This window comes from Astatotilapia calliptera, chromosome 19 (genome assembly GCF_964374335.1).
Source record: "Astatotilapia calliptera chromosome 19, fAstCal68.1, whole genome shotgun sequence".
Lineage (NCBI taxonomy): Eukaryota > Metazoa > Chordata > Actinopteri > Cichliformes > Cichlidae > Astatotilapia > Astatotilapia calliptera.
This window is the reverse complement of record NC_137440.1, coordinates 8,402,823-8,426,612: the sequence shown is the minus strand read 5'-3', so window position 1 is coordinate 8,426,612 and position 23,790 is coordinate 8,402,823. Positions and strand designations below refer to the sequence as shown.

Sequence of the window (23,790 nt, the reverse complement as noted above, 5' to 3'; positions counted from 1 at the left end):
TTCAGGAGGGAAATACAGTTTATTGAAAGATGATAGGGAAAAGTTATACATGCCCGATTGCTTAAGTTTCCCATTGAGTCCCCCGTCCTGAAAGTCTTAGCTCTGTTGCCTAATTTTCTTCTCATTTGCTTCTTTCTTACTCGGTACTTAGATATTTAATGGTAGTTGTTGTACATAAACCTTGGAAAGCTGGCAGACTCGAGCGTCACATTTCGGCTACTTTTCAGACTGAAACACTGGAACGCAGTGGTGGCAAGAATGTGGCAAACTTTGCGTTGCAAAAAATGTTCTTGGATGTCTTCTGGTGGCCTTGCATATTAGTGCCTGATTCTTGTAGATATAGCTTAAAACCTGATTACAATGTATTATTTGGCATAGCCTGCGTTAGTATTCTGTAATCTGCATTTATTTTTATTTTGCATTTTCTTTTATTGTGGATTCTTTTTTTCTGTCTGTTATTGCAGTCTATCTAGTTTTTATACAACGAGCATTCATGTCCAGGTTTATTTATCACTCATTTATCCCTAATATGTATCTGCGACTATGTGGTTTTAAAGAATTGGGAGGGAAGTTGGTCGGTAGGTTTTTCGCTCATAGCATCCAGATGTGGAATGTGGTTTGGGTCTCACAGCCTGTCTGCTTCTTCTGCTGAGGAAGCAGGAATCCAGGGCATATTACCAGTATTACCCACAGTATTCCTGAAGGGCTTGTTGGCCTAATTAATTCAGAAAGGTGTAATGGGAAGTGTTCAGTGTTGGTAACTCAAATGAACAACACTGCTTGCATCCTTTTTTATGCACTTGGATATGATATGGAGGTGATGGTCTGCTATCATTGTTGAAGACCACTGACTGCTGTATTTTTTTCACTATATCCTTTGTTTTGGCTGTAATTGTTCATTATTTTATGAATTTTCTGCTGAATCATTTCATCATTTTGGATAAAAAGTTGACCCTTTTCTTACCTCCCCCCCCCCCCCCCCCCAACAGAAAATCCCTGCCAGCACTAGAGCCGAACATTGATGACGATTCCTAACAGAGTATTGTTAAAAAGAAAACCTTGTGTTTTTTGGGGTTTTTTTTTGGATTACGCTGTAATATAGCAGTTTGTAGTGTGTTGGAAATTTTGGTAAAGGTTTTTGTTTCAAAAATACTCTCATCTACTGAAGTCCTTGTGCGTTAGCATGAGCACAGCCCTCTAGAGCTGCTAGAAAAGCTGTTAGCTTCATTTCTAAATGTGACAGACTGTTCGAGAAGTGACAAAGTTTCTTCACTTGCTTGTGTTTTCTAAAGTTGTAGTGCAAGATGCACTCTGCACTCGTGTCCCTGGAGTGTACTCCCTGAAACTGAAACCCGTCTGATGCTTCTGCTAGATAAACGCAAAAAAAAGAGAAGAAGAGAGCGATACGACCTTAAATGCCAACATATTTGTTAAATCATGTGCTGCTAAGTTCCACAGCTCACACGCCCTTGGCAATGGTTTCATTTCACTCTTGTGTCTGGCCCCGATACCACAGAGGCTCACAGAGGCCGACTACACACTGGATGAAACGAGTTGATAGCCTACTTGTGTTGTAATTTCAGCTCTCGTCTGCTCCGAAGGGTGGTTTCTAGGGATTGACATATAGCCTGTAAGTTGAAGTCTGCAATAAGACAGCAGCTTCAGAGTGGGAACATCTTCCTGTCTGCTCTGTGGTAGATCAGGGAGATTGAGGAGATGGTGGTGTGTTGCTGGGATGGGGTGGAGTGTTGTGATTTCCTGTTTTCCCAAGATGGGGAAGCAGATGTGTAGTTATGCTCTGCAGCTCTGGAATGGCATTTTTCCCTCTCTTATGACAATTAAAAGCCTGTTTAGACTTCCACAAGTTCCCAAAAACAAGAAGAACATTTTCCATCTTTATTGTGTTTTCACTTAGTGCTTATAACGAAAACCGTGTTTGCACGATGGCCTTAGTGAACTATACAGTTTCTGTGTGGGATGATGCTTTTGGGAAACTGGCTCCTCTTCGGTAGCAGGCTGTGCTCTGCCTGAGTATGTGGGCTACAAAATGTAGGTTGCTGCTTTTGTCTCTCTTGCAGTTTCTGTATTTGGGCCTCTTGTGTGTTTTACTTGTTGTTCACATTTATTATTGTCAAGCTTAGTCATGCATCAGGCAAGAACAGGTGCACGTACAACGGAACTGTACGTGGCCTTTTAAGTATTTTGCAACTTCTTTATTTTTATATGACCAGTTAGAAATGTTATTTTGAGAAGACAAAGGCACAAAATGTTACCGTGTGCAGGTTTAGCGAAAGATGTACATATTTTTAATGAATTACAATCCCTGTAATGTTAGTGATGGTGGCTGTAGTACTAAGTATCCCTGAGGAAACCTTGCATAGCTTCCCTGGCCCTGTGTTTGGAATGTGAACCCCACCTCGGCTGACGTGCCAGGAGGAGGACCGATACTATTGTTGACACGTCGATGTGAAATTCGAAACCACACCTAACAGGCGTTTGAGACATATTATTAGTGACAGGAGAATGAGCCCACACAAAAAAATCTGTTTTGGCTCCAAACATTAAAAAGAAAATAGACAAGTTCAGAGCTGAGGAATTGACTTTGTTGACATGTTGCTCAATAATCCCTTAAAAGGATTTGTCTTAATGAAACGCGCCAATATAAATACCTTATCTGGATTAGACTAAATCAGCCTCAAACTCATCATTCAGCAAACGTAGAAACATAAGACCCAGGCTTATAGGCTGTATGTATTTGCTTCATTGGAGTGCTGCTCCCGCCTACGCCTTTTTCATGTGTGTGAATGATATCTGGTTCGTTAATGAAAACAACGTGCTCAAGTGGCAGATTTCCATTGTTGCCTCATTTCTGTGAGGTATAGTTCTCTTGTTCTTGGGCCGTAAAAAGCATTCCTCTCTCCTTATACGCCGAGCTCCACCTGCTCATTAGTCGCGCCTCTTGGAGTTTGACTTTTAGAGTTGCTTTACTAATTGTTTTCAGTGACATTCTTCTTGGGTGTTACCATGTTTTCAGGGCTGAACTTGAGGTCAGAGGCAGGACGATGATGATTACATAACAGGCTGTGCAGTGAATTATATGACTTGTGTTATTTCTTCTCTGCAGCCTACTATTACGCCAGTGTTGTTGCCAGAAACGACTTTCCTGTCTCTGTTCCTCTGTAATCAAACAGAAGATTGGTTGAAGAGTAGGGATGGGTATTGATAAGATTTTCACGATTCCGATTCCATTTTCGATTCTGTTTAACAATTAGATTCTTTATCGATTCTCTTATCGATTCTTTTTAAAAAAGGAGAACACTAAGGTCGAATAGCTTAGAACTGTTTTATATCTTCTCTTTGAACAAGATAGAAATTTAGGAGTAACATGGCCTTACAAACCCAACAGTGAGATCTTAAGAGATCCACAGCCTACGGCTCTTCAATGGGGTGTCACAGGATCCCCAGGAAAAGAAATTGTAAATGTAAAATAATAAAATAAATATTCTTCTGTAGCAATAACAAAAGTATAACAGAAATTCTTCTGTAGCAATTACACAAGAATATCCAGTAATGTCCCTGCCTACAATTAAACACATTCACTTACTGAAAATCGGGGCATCTGCTGTGGCAAATGGGCGCAAGCCTTTTACCACAAACTGAGTCACTGCTCGGTGAGATTCGTCTATCCTGGCCTGAAAGGAGACGCTACCGGTAGACTGCAGCGAGAACTGCCAGCATCTGAGCCAGACTCTGTCTGTCTCTCTCATCATGGTCACCTAAATGCACAGCAATGGCAGGTTTTGTAATAAGGCAGATCGCGCTAACATAATATGCACTGTTAGTTGATTATTTACCTGCCGCATTAACGGGAGAGAACGTGCAAATGTTACCGCTGCTGCTGGGTTGAGATTCACGAGTCCGGAGCGGAATTAAAATCACGACATTCATTTAAGGTCATCGTGTGTTTTGTGAGCAAATGCTTTTGGATATTCGTAGTGTTTCCTCCCTTAAATGAAATATCTACTTTGCAAGTATTGCAAGTTGCCCTGTTGTCATCCGTTCTCGTAAAGTATAACCAAACTTTTGAGCGTTTGAGCCGCTTATGCGCCGTGTTTCCTGCCAGGTAAATGATGCTCTGCAACGTGGTGACGTCATTCGGGGCGACTGGAATCGATAAGGGAATCGTTTGCAAAAATGGCAAACAACTCCAAGGAATTGAAACAGTGGGAACCGGTTCTCAACAAGAACCGGTTTTTGATACCCATCCCTATTGAAGAGAAGAGAGTTTGGTATTCTGATTAGATTTAGATGATTTCATGTTGGGTTCATGAGTCTGTCAGTCCTACTCCATAGTCTTTTTTTTCTCCATTATATTGTGTCTTCAATATAATGTTACATTTTGACCAGGTGCTGTAGTCAAAATGTAGGCATTTAAAACACTTATTTATGCTTTAATTACTAGCTCTAAATCTTAAATATCTTTTTTTAATGTCAGTTTTTCAACATTTTGGTCTAAAACTAAATCCTCTCCAGTCTTGCTTCTTGGACTGATGGAGCTTGGTAAGCTGGCAAATGCTAATTTGGCTCATAAGTATGTGTTTATCTCATAGGTTAAGCATTTTTTGCCTATTGGCGTTAAGCGAAGATAACAACCCTGACTGTTGAATGTGTTATTAATGTCTTGTAGTGCTGTGCACGTTGTTCTCTAAATAGAAACAAGCCCCCCACAAAGTTTTCATTCTTGGCCTCTGCAGCTTTTTTATTAGCAGCATACATGTGCAGCATATATTTACACTCTTGGGTCATCTAAGATTTCAGCAGCAACTAATCTAAACCAATCTGCAATCAGAATCAGAATACTTCATTAATCCCTAGGAAAATGACAACAAGGTGATTCAAAGTGCTTTACAGAGACATTAAAGAACAAAAACAAATAAAAAGCATGATTTAAAATTGATTAAAAAAAAACAGTAGATAAAATCAGTAGTTAAAATGTATGTTTTGAAATTTAAGCTTAACAGTGTGGATTTGGTGTTTTGTTCAAATGCAGGTAGAAGAGTCTTCAACCTGGATTTAAATAAACTGAGTGCTTCAGCTGATCTGAGGCTTTCTGGGAGTTTGTTCCAGATATAAGGAGCATAAAAGCTGAATGCAGCTTCTCCGTGTCTGGTTCTGACTCTGGGAACTGATAAAAAACCGGATCCAGATGACCTGAGGGATCTGGAAGGTTCATACTGGGTCAGGAGGTCACTGACGAGAATAATCCATGCTATTTTAACATTATAGCTTATACTTTAGAATGTAATTCAATTGATACTTAAACTGTACATTTATATCTACAGGGAGTGCAGAATTATTAGGCAAGTTGTATTTTTGAGGAATAATTTTATTATTGAACAACAACCATGTTCTCAATGAACCCAAAAAACTCATTAATATCAAAGCTGAATGTTTTTGGAAGTAGTTTTTAGTTTGTTTTTAGTTTTAGCTATTTTAGGGGGATATCTGTGTGTGCAGGTGACTATTACTGTGCATAATTATTAGGCAACTTAACAAAAAACAAATATATACCCATTTCAATTATTTATTTTTACCAGTGAAACCAATATAACATCTCCACATTCACAAATATACATTTCTGACATTCAAAAACAAAACAAAAACAAATCAGCGACCAATATAGCCACCTTTCTTTGCAAGGACACTCAAAAGCCTGCCATCCATGGATTCTGTCAGTGTTTTGATCTGTTCACCATCAACATTGCGTGCAGCAGCAACCACAGCCTCCCAGACACTGTTCAGAGAGGTGTACTGTTTTCCCTCCTTGTAAATCTCACATTTGATGATGGACCACAGGTTCTCAATGGGGTTCAGATCAGGTGAACAAGGTGGCCATGTCATTAGTTTTTCTTCTTTTATACCCTTTCTTGCAGCCACGCTGTGGAGTACTTGGACGCGTGTGATGGAGCATTGTCCTGCATGAAAATCATGTTTTTCTTGAAGGATGCAGACTTCTTCCTGTACCACTGCTTGAAGAAGGTGTCTTCCAGAAACTGGCAGTAGGACTGGGAGTTGAGCTTGACTCCATCCTCAACCCGGAAAGGCCCCACAAGCTCATCTTTGATGATACCAGCCCAAACCAGTACTCCACCTCCACCTTGCTGGCGTCTGAGTCGGACTGGAGCTCTCTGCCCTTTACCAATCCAGCCACGGGCCCATCCATCTGGCCCATCAAGACTCACTCTCATTTCATCAGTCCATAAAACCTTAGAAAAACCAGTCTTGAGATATTTCTTGGCCCAGTCTTGACGTTTCAGCTTGTGTGTCTTGTTCAGTGGTGGTCGTCTTTCAGCCTTTCTTACCTTGGCCATGTCTCTGAGTATTGCACACCTTGTGCTTTTGGGCACTCCAGTGATGTTGCAGCTCTGAAATATGGCCAAACTGGTGGCAAGTGGCATCTTGGCAGCTGCACGCTTGACTTTTCTCAGTTCATGGGCAGTTATTTTGCGCCTTGGTTTTTCCACACGCTTCTTGCGACCCTGTTGACTATTTTGAATGAAACGCTCGATTGTTCGATGATCACGCTTCAGAAGCTTTGCAATTTTGAGACTGCTGCATCCCCCTGCAAGATATCTCACTATTTTTGACTTTTCTGAGCCTGTCAAGTCCTTCTTTTGACCCATTTTGCCAAAGGAAAGGAAGTTGTCTAATAATTATGCACACCTGATATAGGGTGTTGATGTCATTAGACCACACCCCTTCTCATTACAGAGTTGCACATCACCTAATATGCTTAATTGGTAGTAGGCTTTCGAGCCTATACAGCTTGGAGTAAGACAACATGCATGAAGAGGATGATGTGGACAAAATACTCATTTGCCTAATAATTCTGCACTCCCTGTACATGATGTTAGCATGACAACATGCTAAACCTGTGCCACAATGTTGCAACAATGCAGCAACACCCGTGTTAATTTTCAACTTCAGTGTTTCTGCAGAGTCACAGTGGAGGTTTAGAGAAAAAAGGAAGGGATCCCGTGGGGGAGAAATAAAAAGCTTTCTGGTTTCTAAGAAGGCGAATGTGTGAGGTTCCTTTCTCATACACGAGTGGGGTAGTCCCCGTTTTCTTTCATGTTGGAGCTTTCATGTTTTGCCTTTGATTCTTAAACCTCTGTTCTTGTAACTTTCCTCAGTTGCACGTTTGAGTTTCCAGTGCACGACATTTAGATTTTCTTGTTTACTCAACAGAACATTTGTAGTTGATCATGAAGCAATTTCGACAACCTTATTAACATCCTGTTTTGTCATTTGTGCAATAAGAAGTTTCACAACCACTTAATGCAATCAGAAAATTACATGTAAGCACACTTGATTTAGTTAATGACCGTTATTTAACGTCTCAGATAAACTGTATTGAAGAATTCATTGCAGGAAATATTTCGTTTAAAAAGGCTCAAATTTATATACTATATCACAACACCAGCTTAAGTTGTCTGAATATTTCAAAAGATATAAAAATAGTTGTTTACTTGACAAAGAAAGTATTTTTGTCTCTCCAAATGTACCTTGAATATAGTGTGGATACCCTGCTTTATATCTATGGATGTCTGTACTCTTTCTCAGAACAATGGTGAATGTTCACTTTGGTTACGTATTTGCCCCTCAGCTTCGTAATGCACATATGAATAAAGAGACGATGCGGTGGAGGTGTGAGGTTTATAATAATGTGGCCACCCAGTAGCACAGGAAGTGAAAAATCTATAAGCAGATACCCGTTTGAGGCCTGTTTGTTTGTCTTCCTGACAGAGCTGACAACTTCCCGTTGGCAGCATATTTATGCTAACTGGGGGATTTTTCTCACTCATTTAATTTTTTTTAAACCAGTCACTACAGATCAGATGAGACTTTCCTATGAGTCACAGTGCAGTGAACTTGGTGGCACCGTTCCACACACTTTTAAGGCCTTCATATTCATGTGGGGTGCTGAGTGTTACATCAGAAGTGAGCATTGTTTTACTTCATTGTTCTTGCTCACCGGCCCTGACAACAAAAACAAGGGGCCTCCCGCAGGGTATTGTGGTATGTCAGGACGCACAGCTGTTTGGTATTAGTAGGTCGCAGACACTCGCACACCCTGTTACCCTGTGCGAGGACAGATTAGCCCCATTCATGATCACAATACAGTCATTCACACTGCTTCATGGCTGCACGCAGCGGCGAACTAATTGTTAATGTGATTCGTCACAAAAGCACTTTGAGTTGTTGTTACTATAGTAAGAAGAGTAATCAACACCAGAACATTTCAGCTCTGTGTTTGGATTTTTATTGACAGCGGAAAAAGATGCACCTGTGCATTTTTCAATATGATGCATAATATATTTTCTCAGGAGGTTGTTCTGGATTTGGTCAGCTGTCAGATCCGTGACGAGCACCTGGAACCACAGGTGCACAAAATAGTTCCTCGCACTCTGCAGCTCTTTTCCGGGCACGCACAGAAGCCCGGTTTAAGTATCAAATAACATGAAGCTATAAAAAATAAGCCTTTGCTGATAGTCAGAACACACATACTTTAAGATGATATGAACTAGTGAAAAGCAGCACATTTGAATATGCTATAATACAGCTTCTTTTCACTTCTTTTCACACGCCTTTTCACTGGAGAGTGATAGTGTTTGTGTGTTAATCATGCAAATGGATTCTTTTCTGTTGCAGGTGGTACAGGCTCAACTCGAAGACTGGGAAGAAGGAGAAGGAACGGGGAGACATTCAAGTCACCATCCAGTTCACCCGCGACAACCTGACAGCTAGCATGTACGACCTTGTCATCAAAGATAAAAGCGCCTCCACCTTCGGCAAGCTGAAGGAGCGCATGAAAGGCAAGAGGAGATCCAGCGACGAGGACTCCTCTTCGGCCGTCCTGCCGAGTGGGTATGGCTCTTTGTACCGCATGCGCCAAAGACTTCCTAGCGACGGAGGCGGAGAGGAGGATTATGAGGACGACGAAGGGGGCGAGGTCCGGAGGAGCAAGATGAGAACTTTCTTTTTGAGGGGAAAGTTGCGAAAATCGTCCGACACTCGGTCCAGCACGTCCCTGGGCTCGGAGAGCAGCGAGTCATCGTCACGGGGTGGGAGCCTCAGTCCCACGGCCGGTATCAGCGTGGTGGTGTCCGATCTCTCTAACTCGCCCAGTAACAGCAGCAACCTGACAGCAGATAACAGCCCAGGTGAGCTTGTTGTCACTTTAGTATCAAAGTGAAATATTCTTCTTGTATGATAATGTCTAGAACATGGATTTGTTAGCTGTTGTGTTTCAACCAAAGGAACAGAAATATTTGTTAGCAAGAGTTTTCGAGGTTATTCTGTAAATGTCACAGACTTTAAGTTAAAGTTATACATGTGGAAGTTCTATTTCTTGATAGTTGTGCTCCCTGAAATCTCATCTACACTGAGAGCAGGGTTTAAAAAGCTGCACTACGAAGCACAGTTTGTAGAAAAGATTCTGCAATCGTGGGTAAATTTTCATTGACACCTTTGTCTGCCAGAAACACTGATCAGCTCTGTTTTGAAAGACATTGTCAGGAAAATGTCAAGAAGGCTTTACCAGCTGAAGTTTAATCGAGTAAAGTCATATGTTTTCCTCTGTTCTCAATTTTCTTCCATTCCCTCCTCCTCGCCACGATTTGCAGAGCACACAGCAAACACGTCGCCCAAGTCTTCGTCTCTCAAATGCGAGTTTGGTGATGAGGCCGGTGAGATCACCATTGCAGTGCCTCAGCCCACTGTTTGCATCAACGGAAGCCATTCTTACAACGTGCAGCCCCAGGCCCCAGGCTCAGGAAAACCTGCAGGTTCTTTAGGCCTGGGACTGTTGCAGAAGTCTATGCCTCTCTCCGTGTCTCTACAGAACCTCAGTCAGCAGGCCTCCATAGATCTCCCTAAAGGTGGTGTGGGAGATGGGCGCCGCTGGTCCTTTGACAAGCCCGGCGAGGAGGAAAAAGCAGCCATAGCTGCGGCTCTGGAGAAAAGCGGCCCGATGCTGGGTGAAAACGAGGAGCGCCTGGGACAGGCTGCTCCGACAGAAGCCACGTCATGGTCCTTTGCTTCCACAGTGGAGGCGGGGGACCTCCAGGGGAAAAAGCAGAGGAGGAACTTTTTCTCTCATGCGGGGAAGGGACAGAGTCAGCCCAAGGATGAGTGCGAGCGGGCCCATGCTGCAAATGACGAGAAACAAAGGGGATGGTTTGGATCAAAGGACTCGCAGAGCAAACCCAGGTGAGATACACACTGATCACAGAGAAGACGTCCGACCAGTTTAAACCTTTGGTGCAAATATTATTTGAATGAAGGTCAAAAGCAACCAAAAACAAAGTGCCTGCTGAGAGTTTGTACCTGCACATTTAGACTTCCAGTATCATTACTCACAGAGTGAGGTGCGTAATTGCATGTGACCCGTATACGTTTTATCTTACTTTAGCAATCATAAGGGCATCAAAGAATGTTTTTGATGTGTAAGATGATATTTTGGCAGCAGAGCAGAATGCAAATGCGTGTTCGAGTAACAGAAAGTGTTATAGCGGTGTTACCCTAGTATTACTAGATAAAATCTTTAAATGTGCATTTTATTTCAAGATCAATGATCTTGAAATGAATTTCTAAATGAATCTCTGCACAAAATTTTCTCTAGCCTCTCTAGTGCAGGTTGCCAGATACAGCCAGTGAGTACAGGCCACTGCCACCAGACATGGCAACCAAGCTACGACAGAGGCTAGCAGTGACAGGTTTTGACAAACAGTTTTGAGTAGCAGTGAAACAGACTTCCTTCCTGGCTCTAAATTAGCACTCAATTTCCTGTGGAGCACCTCATTTGGCGTGACATTGCACGATATCTGTTGTCTACCACTATTTGCTTAAACCGATGACGCTCACAGTGCAGCAAAAGCGTAACTTAAACCCATTCTCAGGAGGGTTAAATGACGGCGTAGATGTTTACTTCCTGTGCACCAGCATCACAGCTAGAAATTGCTTCCAGCTTTGCACATATCCCTCCTGGTTTCAGTCTCTGGTTACAGCAGGTATCTGCAGTGCAGATGGAGGAGGAGAGCTGCTCTTGTGAAATTAGCTCTGTCAACTTTCAACCTTGTGCACGCTGTAATATGCTTCAGTAATAATGTTCATTTCATTGGAAAGATGATGATGTGAGCTGGGAAAAAGAAATCATTCTTCTATTACAGGTTGTGTGTGTGTGTTTATGGGCAGGGAGAAAGTGGGGGAAGAAAACCTCGTCTTATTTTATATCCACTTCTAACACAAGTGGGGCAAAAAAGTATTTAGTCAGCCACCGATTGTGCAAGTTCCCCCACTTAAAATGATGACAGAGGTCAGTAATTTGCACCAGAGGTACACTTCAACTGTGAGAGACAGAATGTGAAAAAAAAAAAATCCATGAATCCACATGGTAGGATTTGTAAAGAATTTATTCGTAAATCAGGGTGGAAAATAAGTATTTGGTCAATAACAAAAATACAACTCAATACTTTGTAACATAACCTTTGTTGGCAATAACAGAGGTCAAACGTTTACTATAGGTCTTTACCAGGTTTGCACACACAGTAGCTGGTATTTTGGCCCATTCCTCCATGCAGATCTTCTCGAGAGCAGTGATGTTTTGGGGCTGTCGCCGAGCAACACGGACTTTCAACTCCCGCCACAGATTTTCTATGGGGTTGAGGTCTGGAGACTGGCTAGGCCACTCCAGGACTTTCAAATGCTTCTTACGGATCCACTCCTTTGTTGCCCGGGCGGTGTGTTTTGGATCATTGTCATGTTGGAAGACCCAGCCTCGTTTCATCTTCAAAGTTCTCACTGATGGAAGGAGGTTTTGGCTCAAAATCTCACGATACATGGCCCCATTCATTCTGTCCTTAACACGGATCAGTCGTCCTGTCCCCTTGGCAGAAAAACAGCCCCATAGCATGATGTTTCCACCCCCATGCTTCACAGTAGGTATGGTGTTCTTGGGATGCAACTCAGTATTCTTCTTCCTCCAAACACGACGAGTTGAGTTTATACCAAAAAGTTCTACTTTGGTTTCATCTGACCACATGACATTCTCCCAATCCTCTGCTGTATCATCCATGTGCTCTCTGGCAAACTTCAGACGGGCCTGGACATGCACTGGCTTCAGCAGCGGAACACGTCTGGCACTGCGGGATTTGATTCCCTGCCGTTGTAGTGTGTTACTGATGGTGACCTTTGTTACTTTGGTCCCAGCTCTCTGCAGGTCATTCACCAGGTCCCCCCGTGTGGTTCTGGGATCTTTGCTCACCGTTCTCATGATCATTTTGACCCCACGGGATGAGATCTTGCGTGGAGCCCCAGATCGAGGGAGATTATCAGTGGTCTTGTATGTCTTCCATTTTCTGATGATTGCTCCCACAGTTGATTTTTTCACACCAAGCTGCTTGCCTATTGTAGATTCACTCTTCCCAGTCTGGTGCAGGTCTACAATACTTTTCCTGGTGTCCTTCGAAAGCTCTTTGGTCTTGGCCATGGCGGAGTTTGGAGTCTGACTGTTTGAGGCTGTGGACAGGTGTCTTTTATACAGATGATGAGTTCAAACAGGTGCCATTCATACAGGTAACGAGTGGGGGACAGAAAAGCTTCTTACAGAAGACGTTACAGGTCTGTGAGAGCCAGAGATTTTCCTTGTTTGAGGTGACCAAATACTTATTTTCCACCCTAATTTACGAATAAATTCTTTACAAATCCTACCATGTGGATTCATGGATTTTTTTTTTTCTTCACATTCTGTCTCTCACAGTTGAAGTGTACCTCTGGTGCAAATTACTGACCTCTGTCATCATTTTAAGTGGGGGAACTTGCACAATCGGTGGCTGACTAAATACTTTTTTGCCCCACTGTATTTAAGTGGGTAATTTATTTTGGGGGTGTCACAGGCCTTACTGCACTTTCTGCACTGCTGTCGGTGGTAAATAGTAGTAAATACATTATTAATCTTTCATTCAGGTCTCCCAAAACTCATGATTTAAATTTTTTAAATCAATTTACTTAACCAAGGTGGGGGGGAAAAAAATAAGTCGATGTCGTAATATTTTCATACACAGAGTGTAAACAAAATATTGGCCAGATAAGCACCTGCTCGTAGAAGTAAGGGGTCAGCTATTCTGGACCATAGTACACACAGGGCCTTTCTGCTGCCTCTGTAACTATACATTTTCTCAGCCTACGCACCCACATGCTTTTAGATACTGGAGTTGAGAAAGGTGCCAAGTTGGTGCAGTTAGCGCTAAGCAATGACTACGCCTAGCTGCGTCAACGTTTCTCGCAAATTATTACATGAAGGGCCAATGAAAACAGAGAAGAGACGGCCATTAATGTTTTAGATGCAAAGTGTTTTGGATGGAAGACGTGAAGACACGTGCATGCATATGACTGATGTCAACAATTAAAAAGTAATATCTGTTTTTTAATTCAGCTTTTTCAATTAAAGTCTTCAATGAAGTGTACCTGGAACTGAAGGTCTTACTTACCGTATTTTTCGGACCATAAGGCACACCGGATTATAAGGCGCATTAAACGCCTTATAATGTTTGCTATGTAACTTTGCACTGTCCACTGCTGTAACAAAACAAATTTCCCACGTGTGGGACTAATAAAGGTTATCTTATCTTACATTAATGACTAACCTCGTATTGTGGATAGATTATCTCAGTCGTTCTCCTGACTGAAGTTTGGTCCGTTTACACCATCTTTCCATGCGATTGCATTTGTCAAAAACACACTAACTTTTATCGAGTGGAAAAAGGTTAGCATTCATCCTCCAGTGTTTATGTTATGCTAAAATAGCTGTGTCGCTAGCGATCACGTAGCACAGCATTATATACCAGCTAGCCCAACTTCAGTAACCCTACAAACGTCACTGCTGTTTAGTTTTCTATCTTTATTTATGTTGCAAGTGATAGCAGAGCAGAGTGATAGTTTACATTTTTTTCCAGAAATCTCTCAGTCAGAAAATGGTATATCATGTTTAGGTAAGCAAAAGGAGTGAGCTAACTTCCTGCTAACATTCTGCTAACTTCTAACCCTGTTAAATTTAATAAATCCTGTTTTCATGGATGCCAGGATGTTAAACTTAATTGTTACACCTGGTAAAGCAGCAACGCTGATCATTTTATTAAAGATGAAAGAATTTAGGCAGTTTTTAACTCTCGGTGTGCCTCAGTGTTTGTTTGACTATAGAACCTGAAGTAAACGGATCTTTGGACCCAGATTACTCCGCGAGGCTCCCTGACTATGGTAGCCATAATGCTCCGACAATCCATCAAGCGGTGCGGCTTGGTAGCTTACCATACATAAGGCGCACCGGATTATAAGGCACACTGCCGATTTTTAAGAAAATTAAAGGATTTTAAGTGCACCTTATAGTGCGGAAAATACGGTAACAAACATGCTTTTTTAAAGGTTTTTATAGATTTTTATAGTAGATGATTACAGCAGTTGGACATTCCCAATATGATTCTCTCAATTTCTTAATGCTATCATGCACTGTTAGAGGTTGTGATTACCAACCTCTTTGCAACTCTACTTCTAGAATACTATTTTTAAAGTGAGTCATGGTTTTTTGTTTTTTTTTTCATGTTTTTTTTTTTTGGCATTATGTTTGCTTTGCTGCAGCTTTTTGATGTGTGTTGCTGGCTTCAAATTGTGTGTGCAAACTCTTCCACTTCAGTTTATACACTAATTAGTAGTGGTTTTAAAGAATAAAGGGGACTGCAGCTTCGACTGATTTGATTCATGTGAGCACTCTGTACAAGTATGTTCTTTAAATCGTGATTTGAGACAGAAAAGCCCTCTTCAGCGTGCGGTTATTCTGTGTGAATGATCCAAACTAATCAAGAGGACTGTGTGCCTTCCTTTCACAGCCTGGTGGTCTCACCTAAATTAGAACCCAGCACTGATCCCCACTTACCACCTCTTCCACCTAGTCACCACCCTCTGGGTCCCCTTGTAGAGCATACCTCCATGGTTCCAAACCTGCACCATACTAACCCTTTCTGCCACTCACCGACCTCACCACCCCCTATATCACAATCCAACCCTTTCTTTTCTCTAATCCAGCACAACCCTTTCTATGAAGACATGATAACCACTCAGCAACTTAAACCTACACCGCCTCCTCTGCCCTATCTTTCCAGTTCCCGGCCCCCTATAGCTCAACTCTTTCCACAGCCGAGTAACTCTAACTCTGTCCTCACCCACGGCAACTCAGCTGCCGAGGAATCCATCACTGATGCTGATGCAAGCAGCACAGAGGTCACGAAAGCTGGGATGAGAGGACTTCCTCTAACTCTCGTGGAAGGAAAGAAACCGTTACTCAAGAAGTCATCCAACCCTTTTATGTCTGTTAGCAGTGTGGAACCGGATTCAGAGTGGGACGAATCCTTTGAAGCATTTGCAGCTGGCAGGCTGCAGTCTCCTGAGGATCTCTCCACAGGCTGCAAAACGCAGCAAAAACCACCCAGCGACCATCTGCTGGAACACTGCAATAATAAAGCCAATCGAAACACAAATGTGACTGATGCACTGCATTATCATCAGCTAGCCAGCCAAGTGACCAACACTAACATGCATTACCATAACACTTTCCCACAATTCCTTGAAACAATCCCAGAACACAGAAGTTTTGAGCACAATGATGTAACTTTAAATACTTCCACTAACTCTCTGAAACTGAACACTTGCTCTGAAACTAATCAGGACACCAGCGATACCAGTGAAATACCCGACACGAACATGAGTCGAGCTCCTTGCCGCACCCCGTCTGTACAACTCAGCAGCAGCTCTCCAGATCCTAGTTCTTCAGGTCTCGGCAGTTCAGCAGAAGAGGATTTTCTGTCATGTGTTTCCTCTTATTCTGATAAAGTCTCTGCATCCTCATTTGAAGACACTGAAAGCAACATCTTTGGGTCAACGGATGTAAAAAATAAAAGGGGCTCAGAATCTGAAGATGACACTACTTACAGGTCAAATGATCTATCTTTAGTTGATGTTGTTCAGCAAACTGTTATTGAGCCTAAGGATAGCGGAAAGGTAGACTTGAGTGGTTCAGCAGGGTCTTTGGCACCACAGCCCACAGTACTTGGGCATCCACATCCATCAATCACAGAGGAGATAGGAACTGATGGTGCAGATGCTGAAACACGTAACAATTCTAATATTGTATACCCTGACTTGTTGCCTGAACTCTCTAAACCACAATTAAAGTCCATCATCTTTTCACAGTCGGACAATGTAGGGCAAGAAAGAAACATAAATGATTTAAAGGTCTCTATAGAGGATTTTTCTAAAGATTTAAATGATGGCTCTAAAGACAATAATATAAAAGTGAGGAATCCTGCAACTCCAGATCAAGAAAGATCCTCCACACTACCATCATTACACATCACAACCTCCTCCCCTGATGTCAAGCAGGCTTCATTGGTTGAACCCTTTGAGAGGGCTCATTTAGCAGGCCAGGATGTTAGCCCCAATTCTCATGTGCCATTTAGCAGCCTTGGTGATTTACTCAACATCAGTCAGATTGCAAACAGTCCTAGCCAAGACTTTGATGACACTCAGTTGCACAGACGGATATCTGATCAGAGCTCCAGCAGCTTTCTCCAAAGTCTGAATGTCAGTATTGACTCACAGGATTACCAAACCTGCGTGTCTCACTCTTCCTCCAAAAGTTCCAGCGTCTCTGAGCCAAATGAGACAATGCAGCTGAAGGATGTTAAAACAACTGCAGATGCTGCGTTGGGCTTAATGGATTCTACAAATGCATCCAAGTTATCTAATGGGGAAATCGGGGAAACTGACAAATCTGAAGCATCTCCCCAAGCTGCTCAGGACAAGACGACGACTCTTGAGCCAACCTTCCCAATAGGAGACTTGCAATCATTCCCTGCAGCACAGCCGGACTCTTTTATGAGCTGTAATCTGAAGAGTGCTGGTGAGGTCTCGGATGCTACGTCCTCGATATGCGCTCCTACACAGAATGTTACACTACACCGCTCCCAGTCTGAGGGCACACTGGCAACTCCCTTCGACGAGCTCCTCCTACCCTCTTTTGGTAGTGATCCTGGCGGGGTACAGGGTTCCACCTCGTCTCAGCCAGGCCCCGACCTTCCCTCTCTGATTTCCTTTGCTCCTTCTCTTGCTCCTGAAAGTATTTGCTCCCCTGTAGCGCTTCCTGCCTTCTCTCCCTTTGCCAACGCTTCAGCGAGGTTACCGCCCAGCTCAACGCAAGCCACAGCACCAATGCCACTGCAACAGGAGGCAGAGCAGCAGCAGCAGCAGGCAGCCAGTCAGCAGAACAGGTGAGGTTGCACATGCTCAGTGCTTGGTGACGAGGTGAAGAGGAAGGACTACTTGCAGAAATTTCTATCCTGTCATCTCTTTGGTCTCCTTCTGGCGCTCTGCTTCCGCCTGCTTTTCTTCTGCGCCAACTGCACATCCTGTCTCATCCCTGTGGTGTGATCTTCCCTTTTTGCTTCACTTTGTTAAAACACACACACAACAACATTGGTGTTAACAAAACTCTTCTGTAGGTGTCTTTCATGTGTCCTGGCTGTGGTAACGGGAGGGGAAAAAAAGCCTCAGGCCAATTAGCAGTTATTATTTTGCCCCATTTCCTACCACACACCTCCAACTCCCTTTCGAATACACACACTCACACGCACAACGCACACAAACACTCACATACCTCCCCTTTCCCCACAGGGCCAGCTAGAGTTCTCACACAGCCATCCTCATTTGCCAAAATCTCAAGCAAAAAACAGGCTTTTTTTTGCAAGACACAAAAGGTGTTGTTTTGTCACTGGTAGCATTTCCTTTCCACCTCCGGGTAATAACATATTTAATACAATTCTACATGATTGATTGCACCAGTGCATGCAATTAAGTCTCTCGGTTTTTAAGGTCTTTTCAATTTTCACCATTACTTCTTTTAATAAGACATCTTACACCTGTCTAACCTCCTCTGGTCTTAATCACTTAAAGCAAGGAGTCCTTAAGCACCTGATGTCACCCTGGAGGTCCACAGGCCAATCTGTTGCGTTTAAATAACAGCTTAACCTGCAATACCTGGAATAAAGAAAGATTTGTTGCTGATTGAGAGCATGAAAGTTCAGCAAGTCGACTCAGATTTCCTATGAATGCAGGTCAACTGTAGAGTTTCAGAAGATCCTTTAAGCTGACTCAAATAGAGGGCTAGTTTTTGGCTGTTTGTTGCCCTGCATGCAAATCAGTGTAACAAAGCAGCAAGACGGTTTTCTTGTCTCTGTTCGTTACAGTAGTAAAATGCACTATTGTCAGCCTATAGCTCCTCACAGCCACCATGTGGCTGATGTGAGTCCTTTTTTTTAAGCTACGGACTGATTGGGTTTCTTGCATTAGTTTATTAAGAAGATGTTTGGGGCTGAAGTGCTAGAATCCAGTATTACACTTATATTGTAGAATCCTGGGTTATTATTAATGTAGCTGCGATCATCATTTCACATGCAGAAATAGTCCTGATGTATATTGTTGAAGCATAGTTGGCTTTTTTTTTAAGTTAAATATATCCAAGAGTTGTGGAACTCCAGTATGGCAACCGGGTTTTTCACCTAACCTCAACTGAAAAAAAACTTCATATAAAATATAAGAGTCAGAGTGCGGTGTTGTATCAAGTGTGGTGGTGTGACTGTGTGTATGTCTTGTCACATCCAGCCCCCACCCAGTGAAGCCCCTGCCCACTGCCATGCAGGCTGAGGAGAAGCGGTCAGTGCTGGCCACAGGCCTGGAGAAGCTAAAGTCCACCATCCACCACGGAAGGAGCAGCCAGCTGACGGAGCAGGAGGGCGAAAGGAAGAAGGTACAGTGTTTGAAAAAAATCGAAAAAAATTGAAATAAACTACTAACATAAAATAAAATGGCTTACGTTATAAGAATTGTACTTTGTAGTAACAGAAGATTTTATAAGAGTTCTGAGCTCTCCCAGCGAGACAAACGCATTCAGCTTTAGCGTCCTCTGAAAGTTATTCCATGAACACAGTGCAAAATAAGAGAACCAGGTCCTACTACCTTAAAAACACATAACAGCAAAAAACTCAGTGCCCTATTGAGGAGATATTTAAAGTAGTGAAGATCATAGTAGCTTTTTGTAATGTTAAGTAAATAAAGAGATAAAAAGGGGGGTGCTTATCCAGTACGGATTTGTTAATATAGTTATACCAGTGACGTTGTCTAGACCACAAAATACATGGGAATGTGTACTGGACAATGAATTTGATATGAAATACAAATAACTGTGATACACGAAGTCTAGAACAAATAATAGAATCATAATGAAAACCTTTAAAAACATATTATGTCCGAGTGTTTTCCTGAGTGCTAAATTTAAAAAAGGCCCTATTCTGATAATAGAAAAACCAGTGTGTACACAATATGATGTTAAAGAAAAGTCTATCATCCAGCAAGACACATGTGTATTTGTAGGATTACCCTTTTTACACTAAGTCTTCTCCTAGCGTATGAATACCGAGATTATTTGAGATCTGGGATATTTCATTAGTCTGTCCATCTGTGTGTTTTTTTTGTTTTTTTTTCCACTAATCCAGTTTAAGGTTGGGAGACGGGGGTAGGGGTGGAGTGTCTATGAAAAGGGCTAACAGACAGAAAAAAGGCTTTCATGCTCCCATTCACATTTACAGGCAGCTTAGAATAACCAGGATGTCTTTGGAGTGTGGGAGGAAGCCCTAGCACTCAGAGAAAAACCTCAAGGAGAACCTGAACACGGAAGCGCCCCAACCAATAAGTGGATTCAAACGCAGGACCTTCTTGCTGTGAGGCAGTATAGTCCTAGCCACTGTCGAGATCTGGGAGTGAACAGCATAGGTTTTGTTTCCTTAGTATTAAGAAGCAACTTCAAACCAGGCAATGATGGCTGCAGCAGTTCAAAAGCAGTCTGGATCTCCTAAATGGCCTGACTTAGAGAAGAGCTAACTGAGTAGGGTATTATATCATCTGTATAAAGGTGCAGTTCAGGAACAGGCATGTCCTTCGCAATATTCTTTATAAAAATAGGGGGGGAAAAAGCAGGGCCTGTAGTTGAACCTTGAGAAACTTGTTTTGAAATCTCCAGGAAGCTTTACTTCCTTTCTACAAGGTAGCTATGTAACGCCTGAATCTCATTCTGTAATGAGTGCAATGAAAAGACACAAGGCTGTACCTGTTAAATTAATATTTCTTTCTTGTCCTTTTTTTTTCCTTTTTGTCTTAAGTCACTGACAGAAGGAGCGGGGTCATACTACCACCTGACCCACAGCGAACTGGTCAACCTGCTGGTGCAACGCGAGGCGGAGCTGGAGAGGCAGAAGGCGGAGTATGAACGTCAGAAACTTTTGCTGGCCAAGCGGGAGACGGAGCTGAAGAAACTGAAGCCGCAGGTCAAAGATTTGGAGGACTACATTGACACACTGCTGGTGCGCATCATGGAGCAGAAGCCCACCCTCCTGCAAGTGCGCTCCAAATTCAAGTGACGAATTCAGGCGGGGGGTAGAGGGTTTGCAGTTCACGTTGCATCTGTTCACTCTAACCTCCACAACAGCTCTTTAGTCTTTTCACTGCTATGCTGTCTTTTTTGATACAAATATTTAGGCACTGAGAGATGTCGAGGCGACGTTTTCCAGCTGGCATGCTTTACTGTACTGAAACCCGTCCTCGGTGAAGGGTTTGGTCTGAGTGGTTTTATGAATGTAGCGCGTCCTCAGGTTGTTTTCAGGTTCACAAAGCCAGATGGTGGGTTTAAAAAACCCAAATGCTTCAATTTTGGGATCTTGATTGTAAAACAATTAATTTTCCTTCTCACCTCACCTGTCACTTCTATCACCTTATCACAAAAGAGAGAAAATTGTAGGGTTTCAGTCCACATGACGTTTATCCGACTATATCCTCACTCGAGATGAAACGACACCAACACTTCCTCGTGAGTGTTGCAGCTTTGTAGCTTGAGCAGAGCAACCTGAAGAGACATACTGGTGGTTTTGCATATTTAGTCCATCAGTTGTTGGCCTTTTTTCAGCATGCAGTCAAGTAGTAGATTGATTCCCCTCTTTCAAGGCAGACATTGTTTCAGCTATTTTTGGCATGAAAATCAAAGCCTCTCAAGACACGATCGATCAGGGTGAGCATTTTGTTGTCTTGTTACATGTCATAGTAGCTCAGAAAATGTCGCCATTTTATGGAGTGCAATGAGATGTTGCTAGCTCAATTGCCAGTTCAAAAGCCAAAAATGACTAAAAATCCTGACATTTGAAGGAAAACCACATTGAGTATTTGCAGCAGTATCTCCTGTTGTGTGTTGAGCAGTTCACTGGGCAATCCCCTAACCTAGTTTCTCCTGCATTGTCTGGAGTTCATGTGTAAAACTTGTGAAAGTTTATGTTGGATTTGGCTTTTTTGGGCCCTGTGTATAGACTCAGAATGAAGCGCCAACAGCAGCCGCTGCAGTACGCAATGGAAACACCGCTAACAAATAACAAAGGCACCATAACATTTCCTCCAACAGAGGGAAAGTTTCAAGTCTCTGCAAGTTGAGACCTGATTGAAATGATCTCAAAAGTCTGGCTATCTGGAAGGAAGGAAGAAATCTTCAAATAGAAATCATGCAAAGTGAACTAAAAAGGCAAATTCATGATAAAAATGTGCAAAACCACTGATATGTTTCTTTTGGTATGGCTTTCTGCAACGTTTGAGTCGTGCCACTATTTCCAGAGTGTGTGTCTGTGCGTGTTTGGTTTTGGATTAAGACTCTACTAATGTTCCCTGATAAGTACCGAGTGCTCTGACTCGTGTTTGAAACTACAAACCAAATGAGCAGATTTCAGCCTTTGTCACGTGGACATTACTGGGAACTGATTGTAGCCTTTGAATGTTCAAAAGTGTTCTTAGCCAGCAAGTGAATGGTGTTTTCTTCTTTTTCTTTCACCCATTTATTTGCTTGTTCCGTCCTCTTTTTTTTTTTTTTCCTCTTTTCTTCTTTCTGTTCTTTGGGCATGTTATGCTCAGCCACATAAGCTAACTGATTCTAGCATGGGTCACGGTGTTATCAGGTGAAGACAGTATCACTCAGTATCCAGTCAGTATCAGGATCAGCCATCCCAGCTATTTGATCTCATGCTTCTGCCTTCCCACGTGTGCGTTCTCGACACCACGTTAAGAAGAAGATGCCTGCGACATGCTGGTACTTGACTTCCCTCCCTCAGTGTCTTGGGTGTCACATATGCTTCTGCTCAAGCACACATATCGCTACAGCTTTCAGGTGTTACAAAGGGATATATACCGCGTTCTACAGCATATATGCCGTATTGAAATGCCAAATGCTGCCTTATTTTTGTTTTTTGGTGTTCATTGAGAATCGAGCACTTCGTTTGAACTTGTCGGGGCCCGAGGCAGGTTTTGAGAAAGAAAAGCCATCTGTTCACTGATATTTTTCTGTTCTCTCAGTTTTTTCTAATGCTTTGTTTTGATATTGTTTAGGTCACTGCTGCACAAAAGTACAATGTATGCATAACAATAGAAAATGAGTAGAAACAGTGATTTCCTGTGAAATGCCAAAAATAAAGTGTGTACATATTTATTTAAAAAGAAGCCTTGAAACTTAATCTATGGAGCAGAGTGATACACCATAAAGTATTCTGATAGGATGCCACTTTTAACAGCATTTGTGGATGTTCTTGCACTACTTAACTGTCAGAATAAAACTGTACCTGTCTGTCTGGTATCGGTATAGTTAGATCTTCTTTACACCGTACTGCACTTTCTAATCGCTCCGTGATTTAAGCACTCGGCCTACTTTTAACGTCACGACAGATAACTAGCCAGTGAGCTCAAAGCATACACGAGCATACACAAGCATCCGGACCTATCCCGTCGTCTCAGTCCTGCTGTGCGATTGCGAAATCGAGTTGCATAGATGACTGTAGAGACTGCACATTACGTGTGACTCGGCACATCCTCTTTCACGTCTTCCATTTTACAGAGGTTTTGTTTTGTTTTTTGGTTTTTTTTGCATTTCAGTTTAAACTGATTGTATTTTTCTCCTCAACTGTGTAGCTGGTGGAATGTGCTTGAGGTAGTATGTAAGATTGGAAAGTTTACAATCCGTGATGCAATTCTGTTTCACAAATTTTGTATATTTAATAAAGAATATTTTGTGTTTCTTGCTCACCGTATGTTTTCTGGTAATTATTTCTTTCCATATTTCCACTGATTGTTTAAAAAAACTCAGAATCTTTCACTCTGGGTTTTTTCTTACAATTTTGCATCCAATTCCAAGCTGCTAAAACAGCAGAGTTCTAGATGTTCCTGACATTCAGGTAGTTCTTTAACTAGTTTGACTCTTTTAGATTGAGCATATTCTTCAAAGTAGTAACTGAATAAAATGTGATATATTAAAACAAGTGATCTTGCTATGTCATGTTGAACGCTGTCTTTTGGGAACCTTTCACCGACAGTGACTGGGCTCATATTATACACGATTTCACCCATTTGTCATGCCTTTATTAGTTCCACCTTCTTAAAACACTGAAAAGATGGAGCTGAAATCTTATTGGAGATTTCACAATACCTCTCGTAGCCTTTACACCAGAACACTGAAGTCATTAGTGTTCTTCACTATTAACAATAACATTTTTTTATATCCTTTTTGAATCTTTTCCTGCAGTTTTATTATCCTTTGTACATGCTCTC

At 42.2% G+C, this 23,790-nt stretch overlaps 1 protein-coding gene across 5 annotated transcripts in view; it reads left to right on the top strand.

Annotated features, from left to right (window-relative positions):
• The window catches only part of rab11fip5a (RAB11 family interacting protein 5a (class I)), a 31,170-nt gene extending 7,902 nt beyond the window's left edge, over positions 1-23,268 (top strand). The window contains exons 2-6 of one of the 5 annotated variants that reach the window (XM_026152043.2): positions 8,713-9,224; positions 9,687-10,272; positions 15,432-17,378; positions 18,769-18,913; positions 20,322-23,268. In XM_026152043.2, coding sequence (XP_026007828.2) covers positions 8,713-9,224; positions 9,687-10,272; positions 15,432-17,378; positions 18,769-18,913; positions 20,322-20,579 — 3,448 coding nt within the window. In that variant the 3' untranslated portion in view covers positions 20,580-23,268. Of the gene's footprint in view, positions 1-8,712; positions 9,225-9,686; positions 10,273-14,942; positions 17,379-18,768; positions 18,914-20,321 lie in introns of all 5 variants that reach the window. The other 4 variants (XM_026152042.2, XM_026152040.2, XM_026152039.2 and 1 more) reach the window with 4 other exon arrangements.
• The last annotated feature ends 522 nt before the right edge of the window (positions 23,269-23,790 follow it).